Consider the following 15655-nt stretch of genomic DNA (forward strand, 5'->3'; position numbering starts at 1 on the left):
TTGACAGCCAACACAATTGACAGTCAACACAATTGACAGCCAACACAATTGACAGTCAACACAATTGATAGCCAACACAACTGACAACCAACACAATTGACAGTCAACACAATTGACAGCCAACACAACTGACAACCAACACAACTGACAACCAACACAACTGACAACCAACACAACTGACAACCAACACAACTGACAGCCAACACAATTGACAGCCAACACAATTGACAGCCAACACAATTGACAGTCAACACAATTGACAGCCAACACAACTGACAACCAACACAATTGACAGCCAACACAATTGACAGTCAACACAATTGACAGCAAACACAACTGACAACCAACACAACTGACAACCAACACAACTGACAACCAACACAACTGACAACCAACACAACTGACAGCCAACACAATTGACAGCCAACACAATTGACAGTCAACACAATTGACAGTCAACACAATTGACAGCCAACACAATTGACAGCCAACACAACTGACAACCAACACAATTGACAGTCAACACAATTGATAGCCAACACAACTGACAACCAACACAATTGACAGTCAACACAATTGACAGCCAACACAACTGACAACCAACACAATTGACAGCCAACACAATTGACAGTCAACACAATTGACAGACTAAGCAGAGGGGGAACACACAGCTACTGTCACATTCACGTGTATCATCATTTACTGATTAGGACTTCAGTTAAGTGTCTTAAAGTGATGCTAATGAGAAGAAGATGAAGAGCGGGACTATTGGGACAGAGATTACGGTGTCCCATCCCAGGTTCTAACACAAGAAGGCCTTACATGGGAGAAGTTTGAATCTAATACTTGGAACTATAGACATCTCATGTTATATCACCATATATATATATATATATATATATATATATATATATATATATATAAACTATAGTCACACGATTACATTATATCAATAAATATTGAATAGGAATCTAATATTGACATTTGTGTCCTGGCTTAATAGTTTCATTTATTCCTGTCCTTCATAATGTGTATTCTAACGACTTTGCTTTCAAATGAGTCAAACTCAGTCAGAGGAGATTACCCTTCACTAAAGTCCAACTTGAACAGGTCAGAAAGGATATTCCCAATACAGAGTGGTTGACAGAAAATATGAGCATATAGAGACAATTTGTAGGAACTACAGTTTCCCATGCAGTGGCATCTGCCAAACTCCTATTTCTTTGCTTTTCCAAACTGAAATTCACTGAAGTAAGTCAAGCAGCCCCCACTCCCATTAGGCATCCCACTAAAGGCCTGGGTGAATAACACTTAGGACTAATATATTTATAATATTTAACATCTAATAATATTTAGTGTGGTTTGTTCTTAACTGCATTCAACACAAAATTCCATTTGCTCTGCATCTGTTCTAGCCGCTCCTTTTTGAACTTGTCCTGGAAAGAGCAATGGTTATCTTCGTCCTCTGTCTCTGAGATGATTTCCATCTTCTGGATGATGAGTTTGATGAGTTCATGCTGCTTTTCCAAGAGAGAAGTGAGGTCCTTCAGCCTGTGAGAGCACACATGTGTCATGAGCTTATTTTCAACCTCCCATCCCCGTGTTTAGTCCCTGACTGCAGTAAGGACTAGGGACTAGAAATGTTCTATACCAAGTACCTGTGCTTGGCTTGTAGCCTCACAGTGGCCAGCACATTCCTGAAGCTGGAGTGAGTTTCCCTAAGTTCCAGTCTTCTTTGTGACTAGCTGTTGTTTCTAGCTATTGTTTTCAGTTACCAATATGAAACCTGCATAAAAAGGTTTAGCTGCCTTCCTATGGATATAGCTACTAAATAGTTGATTGGGAATCTAAACTCAGATAAACTGTAGAGCCCTCTTGCATAACTCCTGTCCAATAGGTAGCTATTCAAGGAATCCTCCCAGTCTTCTTATGCTTCTGTTATATGAACTAAGATGACTATGAAGAATACAGGTTATGATAGTTTACCCAGTAGTAAGGAAATTAGCATTTAATCCTCACCTATTTATTCCTTGGAGGACAAACTGGCTGGCGAATTGTTACAAGTAATTTCAGTCCTACAAAATGTCTCCTGATTTTCACTGCATGAGCAATATCCCTCAATAAAGCCTAATTTCATATACAAAATAAATACCAGTATCATAATGTAACTGAATCTTATTTCTCATATGACAGTAGATGGAGAAACACAAACCTGTATTTCTGCTTCAATATTTCTATTTCCAAACACATGTCAGTGTTTGGTGCTTCTTGCCGTGTTTCTTGTGTACAAAGAAAGTAATGAAAAAATCTCTGTGGGTAAAACATGGAAGTTACTAAAGGTGAATTAAATTTAGAACTATTTCATGAGCATGCACAAAAGTTCAGTCCCCAAATCAGGCTCCGCAGAATGAATTTTCCTAGGCTACCACTATGGCCTCACAAAGCTCCTGGTCTACCTGGGAAACCATCAGGCCAAAAACTACAGCGAAGTTATCTATAAGAGAAAGATGTTAAAATGCAAATGCTATAGAAGGCATAAGAGGAAGAGGGAATAGGGGCTTCTGAGAAAGGGCTTCATTGTACCATTTTACAAATACTCGTGCAAAGTGCCCAATCTGCACTGTGTGCAATACCGTTCCATATACAAGATGTTTATTCTTTGAAAATTCTCTGCCTCATTAGTCATCACAACTCAACTACTGAACAATATTTCACATATAGACGTTTTAACTTTAGTAATTTTTAACTTAGTGCCCTCTTTTTCCTGGTACCAGGAACAGAACACACAGGGCCTTGCACACGATGAGGAAGCTCTTTAGCCTAGAGCTGTACCCCAGCTCAACCTTTTATATCACAGTTGACTAGAGAAGGTCAAGAGTGAATGTGAAGTGGTCAAGAGTGAGCTAATTCTAGGGGTCCAGGACACAGAGGAACTCAAGTGAACTCTATAGAAATAGAGTGGGCCAGAAGGAGAAGAAGCGGTAAGGGGCTGCTGTATAACCAGGATGGCTGTCCTACCCAGGCTGACGAATTGCATGGACATGAATTGCAGAAATGAACCTTAGGAAAACACTGGAACCTTTTCACTGTGGAGAGGAGAGGGTGAAACACAGTGAATGTGAAGATTGGCTTTGAGTGTGCTAAATTTAAAGAGGCTTTAAGACAGACAGTGGAAACAAAAAGTAGTCAGTTGGACATGGGGATCTGGACCTTAAAAGTAAGCTCTCAGCTAGAGAGACAAGTTACTGGAGATTCTGGGTATAGATGATGATTGAAACCATGTACAAGGTTAGGGGATAGCGTGGCGACAAAATAAAGCCTAAACTGCTGTGCAGAGATTATCATTTTGTGATTACACAAGGTAAAATCCACCTAAAGAACTCAGGAAGAGAAGTTGTAAGACATGAGCAGTCTGGGCATGGAAGTTAGGTTCTGGAACTTGTGAGTTTTAGTATGGCTCTTCTCTCTTATACCACACTGACCTGGCTTTTTATTATTTTTCATGTCTTTTAAAGTAGACACTCTCATGCATATTCTCTATTTTGCATTCTGTATTTGCACTTAGACACACACATCTGGACATAAATATACACATAAACGTGTGTGGCAAGTGATTAGGAAAAGCAGATGAGGAACGCCTACCCTGCTAGACAGCTACTGAAAGGGTACAGCTGGCCCATGTGTCTGCCTGAGCTCACAGGGATGCGATGCTGTGTATGATTATTTGTCTCCCTACCGACATCCTGTTTTTTGATATGTTCTGTGCACTTGCAAAAACAGAACCACGTCTTTCCCACAGGCAGAGTAGATCCACAGCCTCCCTGGGAGTACAGCTGAGGCCAACACAGTGAATGGATGTCATGCAACATCTCTTGGTATGCTTTCCTTTAGGAGTACTTACTAACATCCTGCCATGCCGAGGTCTGTTTGGATACACGACGGTGTACTGCTGATCTACTTTGCGTAGGAACCACAGTGGCAGCTTTTTCTCCAAGTTGGTATGAAGTTCCACCTAAAACGCACATTGGGTTTATTGACAGACCTGTTAATTAGTATCTAAAAATATCACCTCAAGGGCATAATAAAAATGAATTCCTGTGTCCATATTCATACACAGTGACTGAGCTGGCTTCCTTCACCCGCCACCTTCCATAGCTCAGTCACCTAGTTGTCCCTCCCTCGTCTTATCCTCCATGAGGCCAGAAAGCACTCTTCAAGCAACGTGGAAGAAATGGTTGAAGAACTTAATGTAAGCAAGTGGGTGGTTAGTGTTCAGGGGCTGTAATCCACATTGGAGATACAAGGAGGATGGCAGAGCCTGCACTCTTAGGGTGTTACAGTGCCAAAAGTTCAGTACTTGTGGGAAGTGCGAATGGTATGGAATGCCCAGGACAGGAGAGGAAGGGTGGCTTAGCTGGTGGGATACAAAGTGAGAAGACAAATGTAGCTAAATGCACAAAACAAAAGGAAAACAAAAATGCAAGCTCCTTCTGTGGGTTTTTCTTTCTATATTAGCAGATATAGAAAGTTTTACTCATGACATATACTGAATATAACTTCTTTTTGGAGGCACAGTATTTTATCTCTTTAATGTTTTTGTTTTGAGCTTGTATTTTGTTTAATTCCCCTGTTATTTATTATTTTTTTTTTAGCAGTACTGGGGATCCAACCCAGGCCTTTACACATGCTCAGCAAAGAGTTCACATAGTCTTCCACAGAGCCCTCCGTCTTTCACATTTCCTGTATTCCAGCCCTTGGTGTCTCTTTGTAAACAGTGGCTGTGACAACCGCATAGCGGTACTCATGTTCTAATCTAAGTTCACACTGCTTTTCAGTACCTGGGATTTCAATGACCTTTAGAAATAGTCAACTGTAAAGATAGTCCTGAGCAGAGTGCCTCAAATGAAGTGTGCCCCAAGGAGGACACACTGACTATGTGGCTTACCGTTTATTATTGTGATGTACACAACCCTTTACAGACTGTAAAGTCGTTTGTGTTTCAAAACATCTGTATTGTGCTTTGCTTACAATTCTGGTTAAATATTTGTTTTAATTTTTATGATAATTTGCTAAGGATCAAGCCCGCTGTCTTTAAATGCTAGCCAATGCCTTTACCATAGAGCAACATCTCCAGGCCCTCATGATCCACTGCCCACAACCTTTCAGCTTTCAGTCACCCTGCAGAGCAGACACACTGGCAGGAAAGAAGCTTCTTTAAAGAGAAACACTGTCTCTCCCCAGGCCTCTTTGCCTATGAGACTGTTCAAACACTGGAGTCAGGTTCCATTCTGAAGGACAGGAAAGGGTGGAGCCCTGATGCCAGCAGCATGTTTGATAGGAAGATATTTCACTTGGTTTTTACCACCTGTAAGACCAGTTTGCAACACAGCGTGGAGCCAAGACAGAAATAAGTCAATGGTGGGTGGAATCACACCTTGATAATGAGTACTTAATTATATGTGTTTTGAAGCTAATTATAATATACTTTTTAAGTTTCTAGTTGCATATATTCAACTGATAATTAAATATTCCGGAAGCATCCATGGTGCCATTCGCAGTTGAAATTTAAAGACAATGACACTAAGAACCTTAAAAGAAAAAACTACATCAAGATTCAGTAGCCAAAGACCCATCCACAAGTCTTTTCACTCTGAAGGACTTTATATTAAAATGCCTAACAATATAATACAGAGAACTCAAGTGAACAAACCTTCATAAATCTAGATAGAACTTCAACATAAAATATGTGTATGGACTGTGTGGTCACATGGCAAACTAACAGGAGCATCCCTGAGCTGAACATTTGGACTGCAGTAGGAAAGAATTCTTCATATTGGATTATGGTGGCACTCAGGCCTATCAGCCCAGTACTCAAGAGGCTAGGCCAACAGGATCAAAAGCTCAAGGCCAAAGTCAGTGACAAAGAGAGTTCAAGATCAGCCTGGAGGAATACTCACGCCTACACATACACCCCTTCACATGCACACATACACACACCTACACACAAACGTACATACATACACACACAAACACACCTACATACAGCCATGCATGCACACCGCACACCTGTACACATGTACACACACATACACCACACCTACACCGACACACTCACTTACACACATGCATACACACACATACACATGCACACTGCACACATTCATACACACATATGCTCATACATATACATATACAGATACACACATACAAACACCTATACATACACACCTGCATACACACATATAGAGACATAAACATACATACATACATACAGATACATTCACACATACACACACACACACCCTCAAACCAATGTTGCTTTTGGGTTGGCATATAATTAATCTGGTTTCTCCAATTTATCATACATTAACCTGATACAAGTTGTCAAACAATTTCTCTATTTTTTCTGGGTAGATTACTCCAGGGTGATTTTTCTGATCTATTGATTATAACAAGAATACCAGAGAACACACGAACAGGCACAGGCGGCAATTCTCCATATGGAGAAATAGCCACACTAAGTGACAGGCCTCTTAGTAAATCAGCTCTTCTTATACACAAGGACTCATGAGAGTGTTGATTTCAATACGTGTTTAATAATTATAATACCTGCATAGCAATCCTCTTCAATGCGGCATGCTTCTGGACCTCAGCAATGTCCCCAACTGCCAAACCTATCTGTAGTAAGACAAAAGATCAATCAGAGCACAACAAACAATACAATTAATCAAGTCTTACTTTCCACTCAAGCTTCAACAACTAAATACCATCGAATAAATGGTATATAAGCAACTAGACACCGTGGGCCAAATCATATAATATAAACAATGTGAATTTTCTCTCTACGTTTCTGGGGCCAGGAAGTCTAAAATGGTGGTGTTAGCAGATTCAGTGTTGCACACAGTGTTATCTATGTATTCTCAAGCAATAGCGGGCATGAAGGTCGAAGGTCGTACCGAGCTCCCTCATGTCTTTTTCACACCGTGTCAAGATCTCTGCCAAAGTGGAGTAGTGACATAAGATAAGGAAGCAGCATCCAGTTCAGATTAAAGTGATGGGGATGGAGCCATTGACTAAGAAAGTCCGCTCAAAAGCCCTGGCACTTGGACTGAACTTTGAAAGATTAGAAAGAGTTAGCTCGTGGTGGGAGGGTTTTCCAGGATGAAAGAAAAGCCTACACAGGAGTTCTGGAGGCAGGAATGAAAAATGGAACAGTCCTGGGGAAGATGGGAGTTGGGTGAGATCAAGATGGTGGTGAGCCAAGCATACAGAACAGACGGGTCTGGTCTGGCTTCTAAGGAGTCATGAAAACAAATGTAACAGACCCACCTTTAAATTGAAATGATGAGCTTTTGGTTAGCTGTCTCTTTAGTGACAATGAGTGGGGAGAACTTGGCAGAGAAATGAGATAGGAGATTCCTCCAGTGACTGCTGTGACGGAGCAAGTGCCCTGAAGATGCAGGCCAAGTGGAGGAAGCTGTGGTAGTCACAGAGCAGCAAAGGCCGAGAAACTTTCCATGATCTGAACACAGGGCCTTTGGACCATGGGAACCAGCAGGTATTAAACCGTATCTTACTAAGTTTGCTGCCCTCTGAAGTTTCTTGTAACAACACAAAGCTGACTAATACACCCTCCCCCCCACGAAAAAAAATTCTTAAAGAGGTTAAGAATCCTTAGTATTTGTGGTAGTTTAGAGGGAAAAAAATGACCCTTAAAGGAAGTGGCACTATTAGGAGGTGTGGCCTTGTTGGAGGAAGTGTGCCACTGTGGGGTGAGCCTTGAGGTCTCTTTTTCTCAAGCTTCCCTCAGTGTGACAGTTGACTTCCTGTTGCTTGGAAGATGTAGCATTCTCAACTCCAGCACAATGTTTGCCAGCTCAGTGTCATGCTCCCTGTCATTATCATAATGGACTGAACCTCTGAAGCTGTAAGTGAACCCCCTCAATTAACTGTTTTTTTGTATAAGAGTTGCCTTGGTCAGCGTGTCTCTTCACTGCAACAGAAGCCCTAACTAAGTCAGTACTATTAAATGTCCCAAGTAACTAACAGAGTGAACAATTAGGTGCCACTTACTAGTAAATTCATGAGAACAATTGGGACAAACATTGTGAAGGCAATAAGTTGCCCAAAGGTCAGGACTGGATATGCCAATTCCTTTTTTAAGAATGGTTCTAGGAAGGCATCTCGATAGTTGATGTCACCCAGCATCATACTGAAAGTCTGGATTAAGGAAAGCAACGGAGTGCTGAAGGCGTCCTGAAAAAAAGAAGGAAAGGAAACAGGAAATGAAAATCTCCTATCATGAAAAAGGGTTTCCTGATGACTAAGTGATAAGAATTATACTAAGAATACTTTTTAAAATTCACAATGCTGCTCTTAAGATACAGTCATGAGAAGTATTATTAACTACAATCAACAAAAGTAAATACAAAGACAGTTTAATGCTTAAATATAAATTTCTTAACCAGAGAAAAATCTGATAAAATTATATTAATAAGTCCAATTAGGTCAAATCAAACCAGGTCAGGTTGGCTGGGATGGATGCCAGGGGCTGAGGGCTACACTCCCAACTTAACATTAACTATCCAAATAAAGTTATTAATTTACTAAGCCATTAGGATTTAAGTGTAAATATCTGTTTCCAATATTACTAGTAATGAAGTCAACTAGAGATGTAAATATCTCACTTGGAAACTCAGGAGGACGTAAAAGCTGAGGCCAAAAGCCAATAGGAGGAAGATGAACACTCCTGTCGATCTCAACAGAGTTTTAAAAATCACCTCCAACATAACAATGAAAATGCCACAGTTCTCAAACCTAGAAAAGCAAAAGGAAGAAAGCAGTTGCTTACTCTGGTGTCAAAGGGTATTAATTCTATATTTATTGTGGAGTAAGTCAGATAGGACTTTTAACAGATGAAATCGCTAAAGCAAGGCTTTTTGGTACAAACAAATGCAAATCTGCAAGTAACCAAATCTTTTCAAACTGACTATTGGACTGCTTCCTCCTCCTCCTCTTCTGATTCTCTTTTATTTTTTCCTTCCTTCCTTCCTTCCTTCCTTCCTTCCTTGCTCTCTCCATCTCTCCCTCCTTCCCTCCCTCCCTCCCTCCTTCCCTCTCTCCCTTCTTTCTTTTTCTCCTTTCATTTCTTTTTTGAGACAGAGTTTCTCTGTGCAGCCCTGGGCAGAGTATTTCTTTCTTATTAATATAATATTTGCCATCTTTCATCGTTTTACCACTTGACCAAGGTGATGGCAGTTTTCTCTAAGTAATAAACAGAAACTATCACAAAGTAAATAAAAGAAAATTATGTCAGTTGTTTAATAAAGGCATTAGGGACAGAAACCCTGTGGTGGATCAAATAGAGATCAATTACAGGAGATCACGTTTTCAGAAGTCCCCAAGACTGGGCACAAATACACATTTACACTCATCCATCCCTACAACCCACCCCCAGCATACTATACTGTGAAGTGATTGACACACAAGTGCAACATCTGGCTATGAGCTTGCATTCTTCCTTTGTCAAAAACTCTCAGAAGAAGGAATCACATGTAACAAAATCCCACTACTTAATTTATACCATAATCTAAACATACATTTTTTTGAAAATCTGAAAGGAAATTTAGCTATGTTCCCAAAAAGGACCAGAAATGTGGCGAGATCACTGATAGTGGCTGATTTGAATCTGTGTTCCTTCTGGGTCACTGCTCTTTATCCCCTCTCTCCAAGGGCCCACACCTCAGTCAGCATGGCTGCACTATTTACATAAATGTACACAAATAGGAGTAAGCTTATCCCTGGAGACTCAATACTTCGGTCCAAACTATTTCTCAACTTACTAGCTGACCTTCGGTAAATTTCCCATACTCAGTGTTTATGTTTCTTCTTTGATGCAATGCAGATAGTGCCATTTACTTCTTGTTATCATAAACACATGTAAAAAAATGATGCTTAACTCAACACCAGTAACTGTTAAAACAAGAATTTAGCCACTTTCTCTTTCTTGAATCACTTACTACTTTTTTTTTTAATAATTTTTTTATTAAGAAAAGAAGAAAAAAAAAAAAAAAAAAAAACAAGTTTCCACCTCCTCCCAGCCTCCCATTTCCCTCCCCCTCCTCCCACCCTTCTCCCCCTCCTCCCACCCTTCTACCCCTCCCCCCACTCCTCTCCCCCTCCCTCTCCAGTCCACAGAGCAGTCCAGGTTCCCTGCCCTGTGGTAAGTCCTAGGTCCTCCCCCCTCCGTCCATATCTAGGAAGGTGAACATCCAAATTTTATTCCCTTTTTTATTACTTTTATTCAGTTAATTTGAGTGTTTTAACCCAAAGTAAATTTTTACCAAGTGTCAGATGAAACAAGAGTAACTAACACTCTCATTTTGGTTTCTGTCCGTGTTTGTTACAGGCTTGCTAATGAAGGTAGACTTGGCACTCAGGGGCTGTGGCCATGTCTGGGTGGGTACCTTTGAATGCTACACTGAGAATGGCGATCTGCAGCTGGCATCTAGTGGGGAGACTTCTGGAATGTTGTTCACTACACACAACGTGGTTGCATATACAGAACTGCTCCCTCTTCACACTGACGTGCACCGAAAATAATTAATGGTCCCAAATTGAGGAGCTAAAGCCTCAGTCTGCACACTCAGCCCTTCAAGATTTAGATGTTCAAATCCTTAAATTTAAAACAACTAGAAACAGCAAGATGCAAGTTACAAATTCACATCACTTCTAATAGTCTTTCTTTGACATTAAAAGTTTAGAGAATATAAAAATCATCCAAACTGGTCTTACCTCTGAAGATATAACAGGAAGTTCATCCAGTAGAAGAATATCGCTATTGCTCCACATTCCCACTGCATATAGGCCGGGATGTTGAGAAACAAGGGCAGCACGAAGATGATACTGGTTGTGTAGATGACCCACTCCAGAGCATTGTTGTAATCCAGGAAGTAGTTCCTTTTCTGCATAGAGAAGGATGGAGAGTCACCACATGGAGAAACCTGGTTTCACATCTGTCATTCTGGAGTGACTTACCGTCAGTGCTAGAGACGGCTGAGGCACTGGCTGTCCTAGTGCCACGAGTAGCTGACAACTAAGAAAGTGCTATAGTCTTTTTCTTATTTGCCCTGTCTGTGTTGTATAGCCTATTCCCTCTTAAGAGAACTTTTTTTTTTGGTCTTTTTACTGTTGTTGTTTCCTTTCAAAACAGGGTTTCTCTGTGTAGCCTTGGCTGTCCTGTAACTCACTCTGTAGACCAGGCTGGCCTCGAACTCAGAGATCCTCCTGCATCTTCCCCCAAATGCTGGACTAAAGGCATGTGTCACCACCTCCCAGCTTTAGGGAACTTCTAAAGAACTGTAGTTTGGTCTCATAATTCCTGAGATCTTTCTGCCTCTTAGGGCACACGTTTCTGGTCAGGCTCTGTGAGTAAGTCCAGCTATAAAGACGGTTGAGACATGAGCTGAAAATGAAAGAACAAAGTCAAAGCACAATGGGTGCTTAGTGGACTGTTCTGGACGTTAAATGCTCCATACTGTAGACCATTTCAACATAAGCCAGAAAGAGGGAGATCAACTCTAACAGAGAAAGTGTGTAATGTCCGAGTTTTTAAACTATCAATTGCAATGTAAAGTTAGGAAGATGGGAGAAGATAAGAGAGTCTGAATAATGGGTCTTAAATCATTTAAAGTAAAACAACAATGCAGCTTTACTCTTAGGAGTGTGACAATTCACTGACCAAAAGAATACACATACACTAGAGGGTATTTGATACATTATAGAAAGTGAATGTAAATTTGCATTAATGTCATTTGTCTTTAATACGGATATCTGTGGACTTACATTATACAACAAAGAAAATTTTAAAAATGTACTGCTATAAAAGAGTTATCATTTATAAAAAGTTCAAAATATACAAAAGTTATAAATGAAAATTTTCAAACTATATACATAGAAATACAGACTCTCAGGGCTGAGCGATGGCTCAATGGTAAAGAGCACTGACTGTTCTTCCAGAGGTCCTGAGTTCAATTCCCAGCAACCACATGGTGGCTCACACCCATAATATCTGGTGCCCTCTTCTGGCCTGCAGGGATATGTGCAAGCAGATGCGATATACATAATTAATAAATAAACCTTGAAAAAAAAAAGAAATACGGACTCTCTCTCATTTGTCAATCCAAGAAAAGATCTTTGGGTACTTTATGTAATTTATATATCTAAGCTGCACCTAACCTAACTCATCTTAAAAAGAATAATTAAGTAAGAGACAATGCCATGAAAAAATTTCAAGCCATGTGATGGAGGAAGGTCATTGGCTAATAAAGGAACTGCCCTGGCCCGTTTTATTGGTTAGAGGATAGGTGGGAGGAGTAAACAGAACAAAATGCTGGGAGGAAGAGGAAGTGAGCTCAGAGACTCCACAGCTCTGCTCTCCGGAGCAGACGCCTCAGCAGAGACGTCATGCCCCGCTCCCAGCATGAAGCTCCGACCCAGGATGGACATAGGCTAGAATCTTCCCGGTAAGACCGGTTCTCACAGATTATTAGAGATGGGTTGATCGGGATGTGAGAATTAGACTGTAAGTGCTAGAGCTAAAGGGCCAAACAGTGATTAAAAGAATAGAGTGTCCGTGTAATTATTTCGGGGCATAAGCTAGCCGAGCAGGCGGCTGGGGTGCCGGGAATGCAGCCCTGCCGTCCCTATTACTACAAAGGCTAAATTAATATGTGAAAATTAGCCTAGAAGAGGTTAGATAGAAATGGGCCAAGTGGTGTTTAAAAGAATACAGTGTCCATGTAATTATTTCAGGGCATAAGCTAGCCGGGCAGGCGGCTGGGGTGTTGGGGACGCAGCCCCGCCGCTGCACATATTACTACAGCCATGGGTTGGCACATTCAGATAACCACAGGATTCCAAGGGTGGTGGCAAGCAGACTGTGAGTTCAAGGCCAGATTCAGCCAGAGTAAGAACCCCAGCTCAAAAAAGGCTCCAAATTTTATAACAATTTGGCTTTCAATAAAAAGAAAAAAAATCCTCTTATGGCAGTGATTCAAAGATAGACCTGTTTGACATGGGGTCTAGAGAAGTTCTTTAAAAGTACTTATATTTCAAATTTTAAATTGGATTTTAGTAGTACAATTAAAATTGACTATAAGCAAAAATACCCTAAATAATACAAGAGCAAACACGGTGAAGTCATTTCTAATGATTGCAGTGGAAAGACAGACCCACCTGGACTCTGAAAGGGTAGAGCAACTCTCTCATGTGTATCAAAAGGCAGAGTGACCTTATCAAAAATTACGTTAAATAAAGGATCTTCTGGAGGCATTACCATCCCTGACTTCAAACTCTATTACAAAGCTACAGTAATGAAAACAGTGTGGTACTGGCATAAAAACAGAGAAGTCGACCAATGGAATCGTTTAGAAGACCCGGATTTTAACCCACAAACCTATGAACACCTCATTTTCGATAAAGGAGCTAAAAGTATACAATGGAAGAAAGAAAGCATCTTCAACAAATGGTGCTGGCACAACTGGATGTCAACCTGTAGAAGAATGAAAATAGACCCATATCTATCACCATGCACAAAACTCAAGTCCAGATGGATTAAAGACCTCAATATCAGTCCGAACACACTGAACCTGATAGAAGAGAAAGTGGGAAGTACCCTACAACAGATAGGCACAGGAGATCGCTTCCTATGTATAATCCCAGCAGCACAGACATTAGGGCAACATTGAATAAATGGGACCTACTAAAACTGAGAAGCTTCTGTAAAGCAAAGGACACTGTCACTAAGACAAAATAGGAAACCTACTGACTAGGAGAAGATCTTCACCAACGCCGCAACAGACAAAGGTCTGATCTCCAAATTATATAGAGAACTCAAGAAACTAGACTTTAAAACGCTAATTAACCCAATTAAAAAATGGGGCACTGAACTGAACAGAGAATTCTCAACAGAATTAGTTCAAATGGCCAAAGACACTTAAGGTCATGATCAACCTCCTTAGCAATCAGGGAAATGCAAATCAAAACAACTTTGAGATATCATCTTACACCTGTCAGAATGGCTAAAATCAAAAACACCAATGATAGCCTTTGCTGGAGAGGCTGTGGAGGAAGTGGTACCCTCATCCATTGCTGGTGGGAATGCAATCTTGTGCAACCACTGTGGAAATCAGTGTTTCGGTTTCTCAGGAAATTTGGGATCAACCTACCCCTGGACCCAGCAATACCACTCTTGGGAATATACCCAAGAGATGCTCTATCATATGACAAAAGCATTTGTACAACTATGGTCATAGCAGTATTATTTGTAATAGCCAGAACCTGGAAACAACCTAGATGCCCTTCAATGGAAGAATAGATGAAGAAAGTGTGGAATATATACACATTAGAGTACTATGCTGCGGTAAAAAACAATGACTTCTCAAATTTTGCATGCAAATGGATGGAAATAGAAAACACTATCCTGAGTGAGGTAACCCAGAACCAAAAAGATGAACATGGGATGTACTCACTCAAAATTGGTTTCTAGCCATAAATAAGGGTCACGGAGTCTACAATTGGTGAACCTAAATAAGCTAAATAAGAAGGTGAACCCAAGGAAAAACATATAGTTATCCTCTTGGCTACGAACCTTCATCTGGTGATGGATGGAGATAGAGACAGAGACCCACACTGGAGCACTGGACTGAGCTCCCAAGGTCCCAATGAGGAGTGGATGGAGGGAGAAGATGAGCAAGGAAGTCAAGACCACGAGGGGTGCACCCACCCACTGAGACAGTGGGGCTGATCTACTGGGAGCTCACCAAGACCAGCAGGACTGTGACTGAAAAAGCATGGGATAAAACTGGACTCTCTGAGCATGGCGAACAATGAGGGCTGATGAGAAGCCAAGGACAATTGCTCGGGGTTTTGATCCTACTGTATGTTCTGGCTTTGTGGGAGCCTAGCCAGTTTGGATGTTCACTTTCCTAGACATGGACGGAGGGGGGAGGACCTTGGACTTTCCACAGGGCAGGGAACCCTGACTGCTCTTTGGACTGGAGAGGGAGGGGGAGAGGAGTGGAGGGAGGTGGAGAAGGGTGGGAGGAGGGGGAGGGAAATGGGAGGCTGGGGGGGAGGCAGAAACTTTTTTTCTTTTTTTTCCTTTTCTCAATAAAAAAAAAAATTTAAAAAGCTAGATAATCATGTTCTCCCTCCTTCTGCTCCTCATTGGGACCTTGGGAGCTCAGTCCAGTGCTCCAGTGTGGGTCTCTGTCTCTATCTCCATCCATCACCAGATGAAGGTTCTATGATGATATGCAAGATATTCATCAGTATTGCTCTAGGATAGGGTCATTTCAGGAGAACATGAGCAAAGAAGTCGGGACCACGAGGGGTGCACCCACCCACTGAGACAGTGGGGCTGATCTACGGGGAGCTCACCAAGGCCAGCTGGACTGTGACCGAAAAAGCATGGGATAAAACTGGACTCTCTGAACATGGCGAACAATGAGGGCTGATGAGACGCCAAGGACAATGGCACGGGGTTTTGATCCTACTTAATGTGCTGGCTTTGTGGGAGCCTAGCCAGTTTGGATGTTCACCTTCCTAGATATGGACGGAGGGGGGAGGACCTAGGACTTACCATAGGGCAGGG

The 15655-nt window shown here is 41.3% G+C and overlaps 1 protein-coding gene across 1 annotated transcript in view; it reads right to left on the reverse strand.

The window, feature by feature from the left end:
- Positions 1 to 932: 932 nt before the first annotated feature.
- Positions 933 to 15655, reverse strand: part of Trpa1 (transient receptor potential cation channel subfamily A member 1) — a 48592-nt gene continuing 33869 nt past the window's right edge. Inside the window, exons 21-27 of the mRNA XM_041667773.1 lie at positions 10795 to 10964; positions 8688 to 8817; positions 8074 to 8256; positions 6610 to 6678; positions 3902 to 4012; positions 2213 to 2310; positions 933 to 1551 (exon numbers count right to left, since the gene is read on the reverse strand). Coding sequence (XP_041523707.1) covers positions 1353 to 1551; positions 2213 to 2310; positions 3902 to 4012; positions 6610 to 6678; positions 8074 to 8256; positions 8688 to 8817; positions 10795 to 10964 — 960 coding nt within the window. The 3' untranslated portion in view covers positions 933 to 1352. The remainder of the gene's footprint in view (positions 1552 to 2212; positions 2311 to 3901; positions 4013 to 6609; positions 6679 to 8073; positions 8257 to 8687; positions 8818 to 10794; positions 10965 to 15655) is intronic.

This window comes from Microtus oregoni, unplaced genomic scaffold (assembly GCF_018167655.1).
Source record: "Microtus oregoni isolate MIOR12 unplaced genomic scaffold, Mior012 000017F_ref0000208, whole genome shotgun sequence".
In the NCBI taxonomy this organism is placed as follows: Eukaryota; Metazoa; Chordata; class Mammalia; order Rodentia; family Cricetidae; genus Microtus; species Microtus oregoni.